Here is a 20,484-nt window from a genome sequence, read left to right on the forward strand (position 1 = left end):
AAGATACAGTCACTAATAAATGCCATCCAATTTTATCCTAATTTAATCATTTCAACTGTCTTCTCTATTTTGTGTTTCAACATCCCAACTCGAGGTAGAGGCTGAAACAGGAGGATTTAAGGTCATGACCTTAGCGTTCCCTGCCAAACGCAAACACAACAATATAGCCATGACCAATATGGATCCTAAAGTTTAAAAGATAGCAATAAATGCAGCCAAAGTGTAAATAACACTTCCTTTCTTCTTTTAGATCTTTTAATATTTTAGTGATATTTGCTAAATTTGACGGACACTGTTTTAATTTTACAGTGGCAAGATAATTCATGTCCATTCTGGGTGTAATTCATTTGGACAGGTTCGTTTCCTTGAGATCTTATCATGTTGATAAAAATTGCTGCTAGCGTTACATATAGTTTTTTGGGTACCACATTTTTATGTAAACTTGATTAAAAGTTTTGTTTTCTTTTTAGTGTAAAGTTTAACCACTAAGTGTATTTTTTATAAAACTTGCTTTTTTTCTCTCTTCGTGCTAAGCCATAAACACGGAAATGATTAACTTTTTTCTAATCACACTTTACCTGATCAAAGTCTAAACTTGCTACTTATTATTAATTCCAGTGCTTTTTTTCTCTCTTCGTGCTAAGCCATAAACACGGAAATGATTAAATTTGTTTCTAATTACACTTTACCTAATCTAAGTGTAAACTTGCTACTTATTATTAATTCTAGTGCTTTTTTTATCTCTTCGTGCTAAGCCATAAACACGGAAATAATTACAAATTTTACATAGTATTAAAGTTATAACTTAATTAATTTCACACAACGTCCCAAAAAAAAACCATCACATTAATTTAGCATTAAACCAATTGACAGAAATTCTATGAAAAAAGGCCTCTGTCGTACCGTCTTTCTGGAGAGCTCGTTTTTGCGATGTCTTTCTCAGGCGTTCTGTGGAGGAGATGATTTGCCTGTGCCTCCAGGATTATCACGTCGGGGGTCACCAAACTGTCAGCTTTTCCCGGAGGCACACCGCAAACAAAAGTCCAGTAGGCTCAAGTAGATCCATAAACCAGGTTCTTTATTTCGGCACAGGCATCATTCAAACTGATTCAACATCATGATCTCTTCATCTCCTAATTTTACATCTCCAGAGTGGGCTCTATATATTAGTAGCACACGTCACATTCTCTTAATGATTAGCTTAGAATATACAGACATGTACATGTTATCTGGGTTCAATGAAGACAAAGTCAGCATGCTGATCTGGTCTTTCTTAAGAAACACACGTCTTGCACGTCTTGGTACAAAAATGCACATAGCACTTCCACGTCCATGTATGTTCCAAGTACATTATGACATCATCGTGCCACACTGGCACCCACAAAAACATACAGGTCAAAGTATAATATATCAAGTATAATAATATCATGTTACATGAAACATTAATCTCACAGCCGCTCCAGGTGGATCTGGGTGGGTGGATCTGCGTAAACGGAGGCAAGGCCAAAACGTAACAACAGTGATGTATCAATGTGTGTGTGAATAGGTGAGTGGTTTCTTGATGTAAAGCGAATTGAGGGCCTTGAAAGTGGAAAAGCACTCTATAAAAATGTGAGGAAATGTGCTTGACTTTTAAATGGGGACTGTAACTTTTCTGGGGGAGGGTCTGCTACCGGCTTGTCCCACAGTATAGCATTAAACATATCTACCTCTATGGAAACAAGTAAAAAAAAAGTAGGAACAAGTTCATTTTTGAGCAATAGACACACAACAAGTGACAATGCACCTTTATAACAGAAAAAAGACTTCAGTTTTGCCATATTTCCAATTATCTGATTCTAAGACGTTTGTTTTCTCATACAAACATAACGATTTAAACTCTGAAGTAAAATTTAAAAATGTACTTGCTTGACAATTATGTTTTTTTTCATTGCCATTTGTTTATAATCCAAAGCAACCGATGACTAAATAACTCTGCCCATATTTTTTGAGCCACAAACCCATAAGCGAGCAACATAGTCACGTTTTCGGCCGTTATCGCTTTGCACTTGTGTGTTCAAATAAAACTCTTCGGGTATTTTTAGGCTGCGGTCGCCCAAAACAAAATGTGCTCTGTTGGAGATTTAAGGGTGATAGCTGATATCTCCAAAAAGCCCAAATATTGGCCCGATATATCGTTGGTTGGACGACATATTGGGCCAGTATTTGGGTTTTTTGGCCTATCTAACTAGGGTTACAAGAAAATTGAAATCCATATTAGTGCTGGGGAAAAACTCATAGCATAATAAAGAAACTACCACTATTTGTGTTGAAAAAGATATTGCGTTGTCTAAAACTGTTCATAATTATCGAGTATCAAACTTTTCCCTTGTATCTGTGCATTTTTGATTTACATTGTCCTGTCTTTTGTGTTTTGCAGTTGCCATGTACAGAGAGCCATCCCTCCACGACCTCACGGAGCTGTCTCGATCCGGATCCGGGACGCCCACGAAAAGCCGCAGCGCCTCCGCTCTTCTGAACGGAGGAGGGAAGTCCCCCAGCAACAATGACTTATCCTAGCCTTCAACCTCCCCCCTCCCCATTTACATTCAACACATCCAAACACACAACTTCCATACGTTCGCGAGCTGCACATCGATCTCAGGAGAGGAAAAATTATTCGGAGAAATGGGACGACGACCGGAGCGCGATCTTCCACTTAACGGAGAACCACTGTGACTGACTTTGATGTAAATATAAACTACTATACGGACAATCAAACTTTCTCTCTGCTCCTCGGCTTCGAAACGCCTGGGATTGTAACTTGTACGATAACGCAAGGACAAAGCTAGTCAGTCACACAGATAATGATCCACAAAAGACTGTTACCGAGAACCAAAGAGCTCAGTATTATAACACTATAGATTTCAGAAAGGTTTGTGCCGAAAAGTTAAAGGACATCGGGATCGAAACTACTTCTACTACTACTACTACCGTTACTGCGATGTTTACACAGAGCTATTGGGGTATTATTTTTAAGTATTCCTTGTAAACTTATTGGGAGTTTGCATGCAGGCGTGAATGAAACCTGTTTGAAGACTGAGAGAGTGAGCGCGTGCAAGTACCGGGAGTGCGTTTTCACTTTTTAACAAATTCAGTTGTATATCAAGATTACCGAGGGCTTTCGCAAGTTCAATTGTATATGCTTCCGTGTTACTTCTTCTTACAATGTTTAAATTTACCGTTGTGTCACTTTTGCTGTATGTTCGTTCGTATGTTGTTGCATGGACCTCAGTAGCAGCATGCCAGAGGGTCAGATTTTGCCGGAAAAAGGTTGCGTCTTGACGAGCGACCGGTCAAGACAGTAGTTTTAAAGGTTGTCATAGCACTGCAGGTCCATAGTAAAACGCACCATAATGATTTAGTGTGGACCGATGCTATAGGACCAGGAGCCGCTTTGGTGGTAAAAACTTAGGAGCACAGTTACTTACAACAGTTTAATATTTTCGGTTCATGCTGTGGACAACTAGAAATGCACTAAATAAATTGTTTGTAAAGAAATGAGAAAGTATGGGTTTCGTTATTGTTTGCAGGAAGATTTGGTAGTTTGTGGTTAATGGAGGAAGCAAAACATGGCTTTATTGAGTTAGTAGTTTTATAAAATACAGTTTTGGCTCTTTAAAATGGGTTACATGGGATTTTTTTACAGCTTACTTACTGTTAATTAAATACAAAATTATTGATAAAACACATGTTCCTTCAAAAATTCTATGATTTATTCCAACTCACTTACTCAATTTCAGTATTTTCCCTTTTGGATCATATTTGTCTGTGTTTTTCATTTTTACTAAAACACAACTTCAGCATATTTTTAGGAAAGAAACTCTAAGAAAAGCTCCCAAACTTAAAGTAGGACATACCATCCAAAGGGACCCTATGTAACGCAGCTTACACAATTACACCTACATAAGAAGTGCTGCCTCTTCAAACATTTATAAGAACAGTCTTCTGTGTGTACGGTCGTCTTAATGATGTCCTAATGATTTGGTTCAGTGCAGTAAAAGTCAGTGCACCTCAGAGACATGAAATTACTGTTAATGAAATAAAAAATAGATGTTTGTCAAAAATACAGTAAAAATTGTACAAATGTATTTCAATCTTTGGTCATATTGGTGCATTAGCTGTTTGGAGAATGAGCAAATTAAACATTACATGAATACACTGGATCAACAAATGTATGACGTAGTTACTGTTGGGATTTTAAGCCAATGCATATTTTGATTTAACGCTTAAGCAGCAACCACTTTGCAATAAAATCAAAGGGCAGTGCGCATTAGAAAATACTACAATAGAAATTTGAAATAGTTAAGCTAAAAACAACAGAAACATGCATTAGAATGATTCAAATTAAGTAATCATTAAACACAAATAAGTGTTTCAATTCAGTTTATTGGTCCCATATCTCAACTGCCATCATCACAACAATCACCAATGAAAAAAAAAAAATCATTCTTGGCGAAAAACGTACATAATGTTTTTATTTTGACTCGTTTCATTTTAAAATCGCGTTTGTCTGCACGTATGAATCAGGTTTGTAGGCCGATAGTGAAATTTAGGACTTCCTCCAAGTTTGAGTTGAACTATTATGTAATTTAAACTTGGACAGCGACTGTTATCTCTCCAGCCTCATTAAATCACTCCTACAAAGTGGTACAAAATATATTCAGCCTGGACAAATTCACTTTTCTTCTCTGTCGGTTAATTAATCAAGTTCACAGCAGGCCAAACAAAAGTCAATTTAATCTCCCCTGATCACTCTACAAATTCAAAGGACCCATGATATAATATATGATTTAATTACTCAAAATGTCTTGCATCAAAAGTGTTTCATGATTTGCCAAGAGGAACCCGGCCACAAGATGGAGACAGTGGACAGTTGGGGCATCTAAATGTGATACTTATATTTATCAAAATTCAGTGAACCTTGAGCATTGAGTAGGCTACCTGTTGTGCATTAAAAAATCTGGAAGTAGTGGATGTAGTGTAGTTGGAAGTTCCATCCATGTGCTAGAAACTGAATTTTCTGACAGTTAGCGTTCATTTAAGACAGTAAAGGAGCTGACATAACTGTATTTTGTGTAAATTAGAAGTGCTTCAGAGCTTGTTTACAGGGTGGTTGCTAGATAACACTTTGCAAACTACTTCTATGTCATGTCTGCTACTCATGTCAAACCAGGAAGTACAATTATCAACGTCACAGAAATTGGCAAACTAGGGAAAACTAGCTAAATATGTCAAATATTAAAATAAATCATGTTTATATTTTATTGAAATGTGTAATCTTCAATCATTTGCACTTTAATCTTCTGGTGTAGGAGGCCTGCATGTAAAAAAAACAAACCAAAAAACACATTGGCAGAGTAGACAAACTTTTTAATTTATGTAATTTACAAAATTTGACATGATAAAGTGCAAAAGTTAACTATGAAACACACACATCGTAGTAACTGTAGACTCCTGACATGTTCGGCTTCACTGTAACAATAATAAACATTTATAATTTCAGTGTCAAACTTTATGTGCTTTCAGTGGTTCACAACATGGGATACTTCACTCAACACTAATAATAAAAACATGTAATATCACTCTTTACATCGTCCATCAAATAGTTCATTTTATAAGTCTTCTCTCCCTTTGGGTTAAAAATATTACACGGACATTCAACAGCCTTCAAATGTAAACACACGTCCAAAAACACTGATTTGGTACATTTACAGCGGACTGCACCAGCACCAAAATCCACCTTTACACTTTTTTTGGTAATAAATCTTTTCTTTATCATCGTCATTCTCTTTCACTTTAAAGCCATTTCAATATTTTGTCATATTTGAGTCTAGTTTTGCTTTCAACCAATGCAACGCAACGGTTTTGTCATCAGGTGTTCGGGTGCTTTGTTTCCCATTCCTAAAAAAGCAAAGATAGCACTGAATTGCAGTTCAGTTTAATTTCCACAAAGGTGTTAAGATCATGCAAAAAAAAAAAAAGGTAAACTACTAAAAATGGACTCGCTAAAAAGCTAAACGTGCATGTCATATCATACAACCACAGTGCACAAAACTACAAACTGAAACGATTATATATCATGTGTCCTAAATCTGCATTTTGTGTGAATTCAAATGACATGCAACAAAGAAATTCTATCAGTCCTAATCATTCGACAAGGCAATAATATTTAATACACATGGGGGCAGCTAAAATATCACTTGAAAGGCATATTTTTGTTGTAGTACAGTGAGTTCATGGGTCTCATCACTAATAGTGTGCCCCTGATTATTATTGTGTGGATATTTCATAACAAAATACTGGAAAATCTGGCTGTTGCGCCCCATCTGGGAGTATGTCATCATCACATACTAGAATCTGAAAACAACCTATAGGGGGCATGAAGGTGAAATTGTAATATAAAGTGTTTTCTGTACCTTGGCTTTCTGCATGACGTTGCCCTTGGAGGAGGCGCACATGGAGGGGGGACGTTTGCGCAGCTCAGACACTGAATTCACCGGCAGCGATTCATTATAGATCCTCTCTGGTTTACTGCCTTGTTTCTGGAAGGCAAAGAGTTTTCACTAAACACTTTTCAACAGCTACATGTGGCAAATTCTGTTTAGAGACAAGGGAGGCAGGGATTTATTATGTGAGGTCTATCCGTGGGCTTCAGAATGATGAAAAATGAGGACTGTTCCCATAGCAATCGACAATTTAAAACAAAATATTAGATTTTTCAAGTGGTAAAAACTCTGCAAAATGTCACGTATATGTAAATGACGCTGACACTTTAATTTCCTTTCAGAGTATCTACTATCTTATCTAATATATTGGGTTTCAACAGGGAGTGTATGTGCAGTGACAGTATTAAACCAGATACACCACATAAATACAGCACAGTCTGTGTTCACACCTGTCTACTATATATAAACCTATAGAGATATGTCTTAAGTTGTACCTTGGCAGCGGTCTTGTTGTCAGGGGGCGGGGTTGAAGATCCACGAGCCAATGATTTCTTGAGATTCTCTTTGACTTCGGTGAGTTTTAGCTCCAGCTCCACCCGCTCCTCCTCCTTCTCTTTTATCTGAGTCTCCAGATCGGATAATCGTCGCTCCAACGTGGGCACTGTAAACCGTATTTTATGTTATTACAGTGCGCTAGGGTTAATGACTATGGAATTATGAAGGAAATACTATGGCACAATTAACAAACACCTTTTTTTAAGACATCTATGGTTCAAATCTGTTAAATAGCAGACCTTAATAATACATTTCGGTGATATGCTGTGTTCAAGTCCTGCGGAAATATTCACATTCAGTTGGTGGTATTTCTTTTTCACTAATTGTGCCTTTTCAGACTTTTTTTTATTTTAATACTTTATAATCTGAAGTGTTTTAACAATTACTCCATACCACTTTGACAAGCAACTACCTACTCAAAAAATTCTGTTAGCAAAATCTAATTATTTCAGCAAAACTGCAAAGTTATTAAAAGTGTGCTGCCCAATTATTTACAAAAACATGTCTTGGGTTGTCAGCATTTTTCCTCCTACTGTTTTATAACTTTTCTACAGTATATTGCAAAGTTAACCAACTACATCAGCCCTAAAGGTCTAACTTCAGCTTTAAATAATCGGGTTTTATGGGTACGTAGTAATGCTTTGTTTATGTAAATCTATGTAAGTTTAAAAGTCATTTAATGGACAGATGATGGACAGTAAAATGGATTAGTGGCCTATAACAGTTTGGGATATAAAAATGGTAGCGCGCATCATTTTAATCTTAATAAGTAGGCAGCAACTCCATAGGGTTAACATTAGCTAAAAGTATATTAAAAAGTAAACAAAAGAAACATGGATAAACTAGCCTAATACTGTTACAACTCTCCTGGAAATGTGATATAACAATGATGCTTTTGTTTGTCTCTATATTTGTGTTTACAGTTGTCTTGGTTTGGTCCTGGTTTAGTCCTGATGTCGACTTGATGTAGGCTTTGTCCTGTCCTAGTTTAATCATGGTCTAGTTCTAGTTGAGCCCCAGTTTTGTTGTGTGCAAGTGCGATCGCAGCGTGGTTTCTATAGTGACGAGTGACATCATCAGTGCGTGACGGTGGTGAGTATTGTGCGTATTGTACGTGTAGGAGGTGAGTGGTCTGACCAGAGCCGGTCTTCAGCTCCTCTTTGACCTCTCTCTTGTCTCGGCGCAGGGCGGTGAGGGCGTGTTTCAGAGCCTCCTTCTGCTTCTCCAGCTCTTCTTTCTGAAGGAGGAATCGCCGCGCATCCTCCTCCGCTCGCATTTTACCGTAACGCCCGTACTGATTCACATCTAGGCAAAGAGAAATGAAAAATTAACAATTACTGAAGGTAAAATCAGTTACAAGTCTTTCCCAAGCAATAGCAGTCAACAAACAAAATATTGGGATGAGTGCAATGTGAAAAAATATGAAAAAACAAACAAACAAACAAACCAAATGTATATATAAATGGACACAGCTACGCACTTCCAGCTCCATCGACTCGACTGTCGCTCCTCTCTCTGTAACTGCTGCACTGAGCCTCGTCATTCTAACCTCAAAATGTTCTTATTAACCTTCTCTACATGATCCTGGAATTCTTATTTCACTATTGTGTCCGTAAATCAAGACATGAACATTAATAACAGACAAATCAGACACCTTCTTTCCCCAAGGTCGCTCCAGCTAGCGTTAGCGACAGGTTTGATTGACAGTATTGCTAAGCAGTGCTCCCTGCAAAACCAGTGGTGCAGCCTTCAATGTTCTTGCTCTGGATTGGCTCTTTGGTTGCTACGATACTCGCAGTCGGAATTCATAATTTGGAATTTGGCTCTAAATTTGCCCCTGTAACTTCTAGCCACAATGAGCTTCATTTTATTGGACCTCAACGTTATGCGTTAAGTCACCCTCACTTAGTTCACCTCTTTATACAGTCTATGTATGTAACAGGCACATTCTATTATATTTCTGAAAATATCATCTGATAATCTAAAAAACAGAAGTTGTTAACTCCTTATTGTAACTTATAAAAGTGTTATTTACACACACAATTATATTTTTATTACCAAAATTAGGGCTGTGCAAAGTGGAGAAAATGCAATTATAATCGAATTCCTGTGGCAGCTACACCTATTTATTTTATCTATTAAAATAAATTTGAGGAAGAGCAGATGAACCTCACTGGACAGCTATATCTATTGGATTTGACCAATTGCATTGAAGTGTAAACTCAAAAGAAGTAGATTACTTTAGTTACCTATTCAAGGCAATATAGATACTAAGCTTAATCATGATAAAAATGTAAATATCAAAATACTGATCGGGCTCCAAGAAAATTGCTATATTATTCTTTTGGCAGCCCTAACTAAACTCTGAGCAGTTCCTTAATAAGTTAGAGCACAGTTTAAGCATCTTACTGGAGGCGTGTCTCTTGATGGCCGCCTGCTGCTCCGTCTTCTCTGAGTCTCTGGAGGAGAAGGAGGCGGTGCGTCTCACCTGAGTGCCTCTGTCTTCATCCTGTGGGGAAAACAACACAAAAACACTTTACATAACAATTAACTACTGTCAGAACAGCTCCAGAGACCATTTCCCTAATCACACTGTCAACTTCACTCAGGCTACTTTTCAAACTACACAAGTTCCATGCTCTGGGGGAAGGAATATTTTTGGAAGAGTGAAATTGAATTCTCGGTGTACATTATTGCCGACTTTCAGATTACATCACAATATTTTAGAGACCAATACTATGTAATACAGATGCAGACGGTACAGAGGGTCTAGTCACTACTCATGATCAGGGTCAACATTTGTGGATTTTTCTTTTCAATATTTCTCCTATAAATGTATAGAATATATGTTAGGTAAAGGTAATAACATGCGAGTGCCGTGTACCTCGATGCTCTCGTAGACCTCGTCATACGTGCGTGAATCCGTGGAAGCACTACTCGATGAAGCTGCAGCGTTGGTGGCCCACCTGAGACCCAATCAGACACATCGTCAATTTAAGCTGTCACATGAGCTGTCAGCAATCAGCAACTGTACTGTGTTAAAAGGCACCGGATACAGATATTCCTCATATTTCATAAAACAAAATGTGAGGTAAACATGAAGTAAACAAGTATATAAGTAATTTATTTCAAATTTTCACCTATATACTCATACTGCTTACAATACCTTTAATTGCAGTAATTTCTTCTCATTAATGATCCTTCGTGGTGCACAGTATTTAAATGTTACAATGTAAATAAAGGTATTTAAGTAATATAACTACAAAAATACCACAGCTACTCATTTTACCTACACCAGTTGTGGGAACTACTGCATTTGAGACTGCGATGAGACTGTCATTACAACTAAGAGGGTCACACAATGATAATATAAAGTTACAAACAACATGCTAACTCAAATAAATCTAGATTTCAAACACATATAAACTTGCCTTTCAAAGATGTAGCAGCTTAAAAAGAATTGTAGAAAATATATGGGGAAATTACAGTTTTTTTGAGAGAAATATTGTGCTAATAGTAAAACTGTGTGTAGTTGGCTCAGACAGAGGAGAAAACTCACAGGAAGGAGTGTCGGGCAGCGTGCCGTATGTCTGTTAGTGTGTCCACATCGATGTAGTCGTAGTGAAGCTCCTCTGGCAGAGTGGACCTCCCTGTCTCTGCGAATAACACACCCAGCCAACGCCCCAGGTCCTCAGAGCAGCTGGCCTGAGGGGGGACACAGAGGAGGGAGGACACAGAGGAGGGAGGACAAGGGGGGGAGAGGTGAGGCAATGCCCACTGAGAATGAGGTCATAATCTGTGATATACTAGTAGTAAAAAATTATAACATTTTTGTTCAACATTTCTCCTGGTGGTGTCACCTGTTGTCCCTAAAGACTATTTTAATGCCCTACTGTGGAATATTCTAGCCAAAGCAATAACATCTCCATGCAGACAATGAAGTGATGTACCCTCCAACATAAAAGTTCTATCATGCACTTTTAAGTCAGAGGCTGTAAGAACAAAGCTTGGCTCAAATTAGAGAAGACAAAAATATCTAATGCTGATATATTATATTCATAATTCTTTAGCACATTTCTGGTACCTCAAGTGAAGCCAGCTCACTGCCTGACTGCAGGATGCGGAAGGAGAAGGGGTGTTTGGGCCCGAGGCCTCCAGGGCACCACCTCCGCCCCCTTCAGAGGCACCACCTGCACTGGGGCTGCCTTGTCCCCTGGCTCTCTGTAGAAGTACAGTTTACCTCCACGCAGCACACACCAGCGCTCCCTCCACACACAGTTCACACATATACTCAGATGACCTACAAGAGGAAAAGAGAGGAGACTCAACTTAATAAAACAACAACTCATACATTTTTTATGGTCACTGACCTGTTTTTCTACGGTTTTAAACTTGTTCATTTTGAAGTAAAATCAACACTTTTCTTGAGGTTTGTACATAGTCAAATGGTTTGTACAGTAATGCTTAATGACTCTAAACTTTAAAGACGGCATATTATGTAAAATAATCTTTTAAGAGCTTTTATCCATCTTGTTTTCCTGTCATTTGAAAGGGCCAATGTAATTTGCAAGTAAATCCACACGTAGAATCCAGACTAATTATTTCTACAGGATAAACAAAAGATTAGGATGACTGTCTCGTCTTTATTTAATCTCAATATTTTCTCCATAAAGCCTTTTAAAGCAGACCTCTTCTCTAATGACTCAAATCTCTAATAACTGTTGCTTTAGTTACACGTATAGCAGCTCCCAAAGGTGCTAACTGTGGGTGCTAACGGAGCGCGCTGATTGGCTCTCACCACAGCGGGGGTTGTCATGGTGACCCGTGGCGGAGGAGGGGGTGTCTCCGGGGGGCGGTCGGCGTTTGGAGAAGGTGATAATCCGATTAATTTTCTTCCCCGCTGCTCGACTCATGGACCCAGTGAGCTCAGAGAAGGCTCCTCTCTTCCCCCTGTCTGTGGCACAAACGCACACGATTAGACCAACACAAAGACGACACACATGAGGCACTGTGGAGAGAGCTGGAAATGTACTGGCAGCTTATAGTGCTGGAGAAACTATTTGACAAATTATTATTTTATAGTAAGAGAAAAAAAAACAAACTGTAGTAGTGGAAAGATTAAGACAGAAAATTCCAATCAATTTTGTCTAGTAGTTCTCATAATTTGTAGGCCTTTTATGTGTTTATTCATTTTTAAAATAGTTTTGAATTGTCAAAGTTTGACATTTCAAGTTAAAACCTTGAAATTTAACTGAGGAAATTCTGACCAAATAGATGCTAGATCTATTTTTTGTCTGACAATCAAATTCATTGAATTTTTTGTCTTGAGTTTGTTTTATCTGTAAAAGTTTGTCAAAGATGTGAGTCAATAGGACGCAGTTACAAAAATTTGAATTATGAGCAGAAGTAATGTAACATGGTAAGTGTTCATGTTTATGTACCAGTACATTATACATTTATTGTATTATTCACATTATTCACATTATTTATAAGCAATTTAACACAATTTTGGACAATTCATGCATTAAAACAATTGCCGTTTTATGAGTGCTCCTATTTGAGCTTACACATGTGTTGGATATGGTCCTAAGAGACTTTTTGTGATGTCACTGGGACACAAAGACAGGAAGTGGACAGGAAGGATGTCATATCTGTGTGTGCCTCACTTCCTTCTCTCTCCTCTCATGTGACAGTAAACAGGCTGCAACTGCACCAAAACAACACCTACATACAAAAACTAAACATGTATCCTTCCTGATTTTGTGGATAGGCAAATAAAAACAAATAGGACCTTAATGATATTTTTCCTAGATGTGAATCACATAATACTGTGTTTTCTTTGGTGATGGTGCAGCTTACTCCATTCAATTGTAAAAGTTGCTTGTAAAAGTTAAGATATTTCCTGAAACCAACATGGCGAATAATAGGAGCTGCTGGCCTATTTACAGTATAGCAACAATAGAGGGAAAAACTATGCAAACTAGGACACACACAATGTAACCACACAATGCTCAACATATTCAAAATGAAGAAAGAACTACTGAAAAATGTTTGTCTATTGTCTCTAGATGCAATGCATTTAGGGACCATAGATGAAATGCATTTAGGGACTGGGATGAACAAAAATCATTTAAATGCACAGTGTCACTTTTCTGGAGGCTCTGACACTTGCTTGCTCATGGAGATGTTATTGCTTTGCCTGGAATGTTCCATAGTGTGACATTAAAATAATCTACCTCTATAGGGACATTCAGCAGATATGATAGAGAGGCGACCCGGCTCACAGTGAGCAATTGAATAAGTGCAAGATACATGAGTTTACACAGCAATAACATCTCCATGGACATGAGAAGGTGGCAGATCCTCCATTGTGCATCATTAAATAAACTTTTGACTGGTAATTATTGTGTAAAAAGTCCAACCACTACAGATACTAAATACTGATATAATGATAATACTTTTAAATTGAATTTTGATAATGTTTCCAGCCTGATAAACTATCAAGATGTAATAATTACATATGCATGTCTTTAACAAAATCTGATGCAGCATCTCTACACTGCTCCATCCCACATTATCTAAAGAGGTCAACTGATACTAATCAATACATACAATACATAGTATATATAAATATGACAAAAGTATAGTTTAGTTAGATGGGTAAAAGTATAATTTAAGATGGGACTTGATCTGTGTCATTTCTATAATAGGACCACATTATTTTGTGTTAAATTATATTATATTGTCTTGAAAATACAAATATTTAATGATCATTATGGTGTTGAAATGAGTATCAGGCCTTATCCTTAGTAGCACCCTATTCCAGTTGACTCCTACCACTTTACTATTTATTGGCGACATTTTGAAAACTTTGAACATTCAAAACATAGAAACTTGTATTTCGAGTGGTTAACTGCGATGCCAACAGAGCTAAATTTTTATCACTCTGAATCCCATGGAAAAGTAAAGGTTCCTTTTAAACTAACACCTACGCACTGCATAATTAAACACCTGCCATCATTCCTTAAAACTATAAAACTACAGGTAAAATGCCACATACTTAGTGAGTCGGTGCTGTTGTCCCGGGCTGGCCCCAGGGTTTGACTGTCTCCTGTGGGGCCACTGTCTGAGTCGGAGGCTTGTTTGTCTGAAAGCATCACCTGAACGAGAAGGAAAAGAGAAGGAAAAGGAGTAGATATTTTTACACAGAGCAGCAGACTGACTGTACCAGCCTTAGACAGCGTTATGTTGTCAGACTAACATTTCTAGTTACTTCAAAGCAGGTAATGTCTTCAAAACTATTCTCGGTGAGGTGTTAAATATTGCATATGTGTCACCGTGTCACAGTGCATTTAGCTGTATGGGCTCGCTTTGAGTGCAGTGCGTTTGGGAAAAAAAAGGGAAAAAAACACCAACTCAGCAATTGGCTCATGGGGCTTGTAAACCAGGAGCTACAGGAACAGTTGTGTCATGTGTGGCTCTAAGAGATGAAGTCACGCTACTTTAACGCGTCAGGACATGAAGGAAAGATATAAAACTCAAGTTGTAAAGCAGGTTTTGGAGAGAAGTCACGAATGAGTAGTATTCACGACTCATTTTCTGACTTTTTGGTAGGAATTTATGCCATGAATGTCCCACTATGTCAGCCAACCACAAGCACATTTGTGAGGTTTAGATTAGTGGGTATGCATGCCTTCATGAACACGAACTATTAGCAGCATGCTGAGTAGTAACAGCATCAGAATGATGTTTTCTCATCCCCAAGAGGAAATTACATGAGGGTGCATGAACAATTTTAAAGAGCTTTCGTCAAAAATGCAAAAAATAATATCGATTTGAGAGAGATTTTTTGAGTAAACCTTTTTTTTTTACATATCAAATTCAAATGTGTTTATTGAGCAATTTAAAAGGTACAATACTGTATTTCCCAAGTGTGACTCCCCATTCAGTACTAGTCACAACTTGTCTCGCTGTAACCTGTTCTGTGTGCCCGAGGTAAACATTTCCAACAATACTTTTCATTTTGCAATATCCATGCAAAACCAACGATGCAGACAGGAAGAGGCGTTACCTTCAACAGCCTTTCTCAAGATCCTCACACTCAGAATTCAAAATATGAAACTCAGCTCCAAATTTGCCCCTATAACTGCTCCTCGATACATATCTGCTGGATTTGCCTACTGTGTATGTTTAAAGTTGAAAATAGTATTGATGCTTGAATGAACCTTGTCTATCTCCAGTTTCCTCTGTATAATTGGCGACGTGGAGCCATCCAGGGTGTCAGTGTTGCTACACTGGCTGCCAACATCCTTCACCACCTGGACACACGTGTAAGAGTCACATTTAGGGGCTTTGATGGCGCACTGTTTCGTCTGATGCTTCGGGCTTTGATTCAGTGAACAAACACACACCTTGAGCCAGCGCTGGGCCTGCTCTTTGCTCTGCACAGCCAGCACCAAAGCCTCCCCCCCGGGCAGAGAGAAGCGGAGCTCGTGCCTCTTTTTTCGGCCCTCCTTTGGGACGTAGATGACGTTGCAGAGGCTCAGTGGGAGCTCTGTGTTCGGTGTGCTCTCTTTGATACTTTTAAAGCACTACAAAAGAAATAAAGATCATTGTACGCGAGAAGGATTTAGTAGATGTAATATAATGGGATTGGCATTGGCAGTGTTTTTCTAATGATTTGAGTGGGTGTGCATCCAATAAAATCTATACATAAAGTCTACATGTTCAACTAAGAAGCCTAGCAATTCTCCAATTACTGAATTTTATTTCTTTTTAAAAAAATCAAGAAATTAGATAGACACATTTGTTTTGTAAGACAGTTTGTGCTTAAATGATCATAACAAGGCTAATGAGGGATGACTCTAATAACACACTTAACAAAGAAGTTTTTCTGGAGGGAACATTACTAAATTCTTAAAGGAGTATGCACTATGTAGACAACCACCATTAACTGTCCAAGCCAAGTCTGTTATATGACTTAAAAATCATATTATAATTATAACATCAACATGTGTTTGTTTGTTTACCATTACAACAAACATCTCCAGTTTTTGTGCAGCCTATGGTTCATCTTACTTGTAACTTATTGTCCCGGACCACCACCAGCTGTTTGGTCCACTGTCCGAAGCGTTTCTTTCTCATGAGGAAGGCACAGATCCTGCAGTCTCTCACTGGCTCCTCTGGACTCTCCTCCGGCGTCCATGTTTGGGGCCTTTCTCGCCCTTTGGCCTCCTCTTCCTCCTCCTCGTACGACTCATAAGAACTGCTTAGTGCGTCTGAGTCATTATCTAACAGCACAAATAATGATGAGTAATTAACAAGGCGTTTATACACAGTTCCTGACACCTTTTAGTCACTGCTTTGGTGCCTGGGATTCCATTTTTCACACCAAGAACTTGTAGGATAGTTGGCTAAGTACAACTCTAAGAAACCAAATCACCAGTACTTAAAACAGACAAAACACCTAAGGAGTTTAGTGGAACTCTATCACACTAAGGAGGAAGTCAGGTCTACAGTAGTAAACTAGATGGAGACTGCAAAACTGGACTGAAACTGGTCAGGTCAGAGGTGACAGAGCCTTTTCTGTGGCAGTGCCCAGACTATGAAACATCCTCTGCCTCTCAGATCCTCGCAGCCTTCAACGCAGTTTAGGACTAGACTGAAAACGCACCTCTTCTCCCTGGCATTTAATACTAACTAGACAGGATATCTTGGTGTTTTATTGTTTTATTGTTCTTTGCCTTTGTATCATATTATCTGTACATTTGCTTTCTGTTGTCTTTAAGTTGTATTTAATTGTGCTATGCAAGTAAAACTGAATTGAACTGAACTGAACAAGCAACAACTAAATCAGGAATAAAGCAAGAGTAAATTCAAATTGTAGATAGGAACTCCAATAAGACTGATTTGGGTCTAAGACGTCATTAAAAAGCACTACATGAGGGCTAAAAAAAAAGCTAACCTAGAATCAGTGTTTAAATCTAGGACAGAACAAAACGGGAGATGTGTATTCGACAAAAACATTAGATCTAAACCAGAACTAATCTACAGTTGCAGTTTTATTCCCTAAACAGAGCAAAGTGAAAACACAAAAGAAGGTTCTAAATAACTACAACTTCTACCACAAGATGAACCAAAATGTATAATTGATGAATGAATGCAGTTTTTACATGAGTTTTTTGGGGGCCCATTCATCCTGGTGGTGGGGTAGTTGTTGTCTGCGTCCTCATAGTAAGCATCCTCCTCGCTGTTCCTCGAAGCTACAATGAAATGAAAGATTGATAAGAAAGAAAAAAGAAACGCTGAATAATTTAACCCTTGAATAGGCAAGACACTGCTGAATGAGGATGATACTGTGTCTCTAGGTGAGGGGAAACTAGTAGAAAAACATATAACTAGTAGAAAAATATATAACATATATCACCTTACAGTCTGCCTCAATAATGTGCAACTGTTTTTCATGATCTATGCAATTTTAACGTTGTTTGTTTGTATGTACTTGTTTTGAAATGTGCTGCCACTTGGCTAGGACTCCCTTGAAAAAGAGGTTTTTAATCTCAATGGGACCTTCCTGGTTAAATAAAGGTTAAATAAAAAAATAAGTTATAACATTTTTACATATCGTCTACCTTATCTTAATACTATGTCTATGATATCAAAATATGTAAAGGTTATGGTCAGTAGTTAAGGTCAATAGAATGGTTATATTAAGTAAGTGCTTTATAAACATCACATCACAATTCATTATTTTGTATAATTATTTTTGTATACTTGAATTGTGTCTCAAAAAACACAAAGTATTTCAGATTTATGTTTATAATTTGAATAAAATTACAATGAATTTTGACACAATTTTGACAGATTTTTATGAATTTTCACTATGAATATTATGTATAACTGTCAGATCCTCTCAGTCTTTAATGCAGTTTAAGACTAGACTGAAAACCCACCTCTTCTCCCTGACATTTCATACTAGCTAGACTGGATTTCTCTGGGTTTTATTGGTGTTTTGACTTTTTATGTGAAGCACTTTGGTCAGCTGAAGTTGTATTTAAATGTGCAATATAAATAAAGTTGAACTGAACAACTCTTTTACATACTGTGCGTCATCGACAACAAAAAAGTAGTGAGGGATGAAAAAACAAAGCATAACTACCAACAACAATAAGATGCTATCAGGATGCTACACAGTGCTTGCTAACAGCATCTTGTCTGACTTTTTCAACTCATCTCAACTGATAAAAACTTTTAAATGGAACATGTCCCTGTGCTATTAATATGTATTGGTTGATTCGAGATGACTTTTCCCCTCCTATTCCGTGTGGGGTTAATAGTCAGAGCTTGTATTTTCGGATGTGAACTGACTGAGCGTGTTGGTGGTGAAGTACTGTGGGTTGGAGCCGGGCTCAAGGGGGACAGCCTCTTCGTAGTAGTCATCGGGGATGGGTGTGGAGGGCAGAGGAGGGGGGGGTGTCGGTCGGAGTCTGAAAAAGCAAAAAGAGTTTCAAAGTGACAGAAACATGAACGTGGCCGACCACAAATGGAGGAGTTTTCGGAAACTTACGGATTTATTTGGATGAGTCTTCTCCTCTTCCTCTTTTAAAAGGTCGATGGGGGAGGGACTGAGCAAGTCACAGTCTGAGAAATATGCCAGAAGAATCGTTAAATAACAGCTTTAATGATCATTTTTGAGCAAACTATAATTGAAACTTGGTATAATGATTTATCTTGCAAAAAAAGAGTTGCTATAGAGTAGATTTCTGGCAGCCTATTTGCATAGTTTTGAGTTTCCTGTATATAGGTGCCATTTTGAGGACTTTTTGAGCTTTCCTATTTATTCATCCCTCAGAAACACATGGCTGTTGTTGTATCTTTGGGCAATACATTCACGCAACTGTCCTGTAAGTGGTAAGTGGGAATTAATAATCGTCATAGAGGCACCGGTGAGAGTGGACAGTGACTTGCACCGTTTGGTTTATTTTTCACTGCTGTAATGTATTGTGCTGTACAAATAAAGTTTAATTTAATGACTTATAAATGATTCTATCTGACAGACGCTATTAAAATATATTTGAGTCTTCTTACAAATCTCCTTCACTTTGCCAAATATAGTGCACACATTATTACTCTCTTCAATCACAGACCTAATCTCACTCTGATGATCTCTGGACTCACCGAAATCCTCGAAGAGCGACTCAACGAAGCTTGTGCCGTTTCCATAGAGACAGCTGTTCATGTAGACGTCTGAGCCATTGACTGTGGATGGGATAAATGAGGGTTAAAAATAGGAACGGGGGTTCGAAGGGTTAATATCAGGATCACCACTGTAAGTGAATCGAGTCGCAGAAAATACAACAGTGATGATGCCTTAATCAAACACCGCACTGACCGAGCACATTTCTCATTTCAGACATTTTAATTACATCAGATAACATTAAAAGTGTCTGCGAGGTAATGGAAAACAACACTGATTTATGGCCTGTCTAATATGGATTCTTCTTTGCATGACACAGCGTTAACTTGAACTTGTGAAAACTGGGACAAATACAACTACACTTACAGCTAATACTACTACGACTGATGTTGCTGCTCCTTATTACAGCTGCTTAATTAATTGTTACTGTTGCTAGTACTGCTACAACTGCTCCTGTAAGTCATAACTACTACAGTTTTCATTGCTGATGCATGTAAGTTTGTTCTGGGCATTTCACTCATCTATCAATGTCACTAGTAGGAGTTACAATACTAAGATCTTAACATTTAAAGCTGATTGCAATACCACATTTCTTCATTAATGTCACAATCCCTGTCAGTCCTGCCTTTTTTTGGTCTTTTTCCTCTCCCTTCTGTGTCTGAGCCTGGAGCTGGGGTGGAGATCTTGGCTCCTCCCGTGCACACCTGGAGCTAATCCGCAATCAGCTGCACCTAGGGAGGATAAGAGAAGCCAGGACCTGACACTTAGCGCCAGATCATTCGCGTATCTCTGTGGTACTTCCGGCTTGGCTCAGTTCATGTTTTTTTTTTTTTTTGCTTTTTGACTTTGCTAAGCGGGATACTTTAGCTCCTCACCAGATCCCTCTCCTTGGACCCGCTCAGCTCTCCCATCTCCGACCCTGCTCTTCTCTACTAGTACTGTCCGCCCCGTCTCCGTGTCTCCTGGACCACGGCAAACACCCCGCTCTCAACTCACCGTTTGATCTACCGTCATTTTTGCACTTGCACTCTTGTAAATAAACACTGTTAAACCATCCCCGAGTTCAGTCTTTTTGGTCCCTTGTGTCAGACGTTACGACAATTAAAGATCAAAGAATGTATGCAGTATTCTCAGTATTGATACTTGAAATGTGTATCTAGTTTTGATACTAGTTTAAGTATCAATTTGATTTTTTTTTGACAATCCTAGTTACATAGTCAAGCTGTAAGAAGCATTGTAACGCCA

The 20,484-nt window shown here is 38.2% G+C and overlaps 2 protein-coding genes across 3 annotated transcripts in view; one reads left to right on the plus strand and one right to left on the minus strand.

Moving 5' to 3' along the window:
• The window catches only part of fgf13b (fibroblast growth factor 13b), a 42,510-nt gene extending 38,966 nt beyond the window's left edge, over positions 1–3,544 (plus strand). The window contains exon 5 of one of the 2 annotated variants that reach the window (XM_055226458.1): positions 2,420–3,509. In XM_055226458.1, coding sequence (XP_055082433.1) covers positions 2,420–2,559 — 140 coding nt within the window. In that variant the 3' untranslated portion in view covers positions 2,560–3,509. Of the gene's footprint in view, positions 1–2,419 lie in introns of both variants that reach the window. The other variant, XM_033978846.2, reaches the window with a different exon arrangement.
• Positions 3,545–5,399: 1,855 nt separating this feature from the next.
• LOC117381298 (actin filament-associated protein 1-like 1) overlaps positions 5,400–20,484 on the minus strand; it is a 41,821-nt gene continuing 26,736 nt past the window's right edge. The window contains 19 exon segments of the mRNA XM_055226321.1: positions 5,400–5,943; positions 6,459–6,584; positions 6,983–7,149; positions 8,181–8,348; positions 9,453–9,552; positions 9,928–10,009; positions 10,603–10,748; positions 11,128–11,196; positions 11,198–11,343; positions 11,842–11,997; positions 14,104–14,203; positions 15,269–15,361; positions 15,455–15,634; positions 16,122–16,333; positions 17,216–17,305; positions 18,411–18,517; positions 18,519–18,529; positions 18,610–18,683; positions 19,221–19,301. Coding sequence (XP_055082296.1) covers positions 5,914–5,943; positions 6,459–6,584; positions 6,983–7,149; positions 8,181–8,348; positions 9,453–9,552; positions 9,928–10,009; positions 10,603–10,748; positions 11,128–11,196; positions 11,198–11,343; positions 11,842–11,997; positions 14,104–14,203; positions 15,269–15,361; positions 15,455–15,634; positions 16,122–16,333; positions 17,216–17,305; positions 18,411–18,517; positions 18,519–18,529; positions 18,610–18,683; positions 19,221–19,301 — 2,138 coding nt within the window. The 3' untranslated portion in view covers positions 5,400–5,913.

The sequence above is a fragment of the Periophthalmus magnuspinnatus genome, chromosome 14, assembly GCF_009829125.3.
Source record: "Periophthalmus magnuspinnatus isolate fPerMag1 chromosome 14, fPerMag1.2.pri, whole genome shotgun sequence".
NCBI lineage: Eukaryota > Metazoa > Chordata > Actinopteri > Gobiiformes > Gobiidae > Periophthalmus > Periophthalmus magnuspinnatus.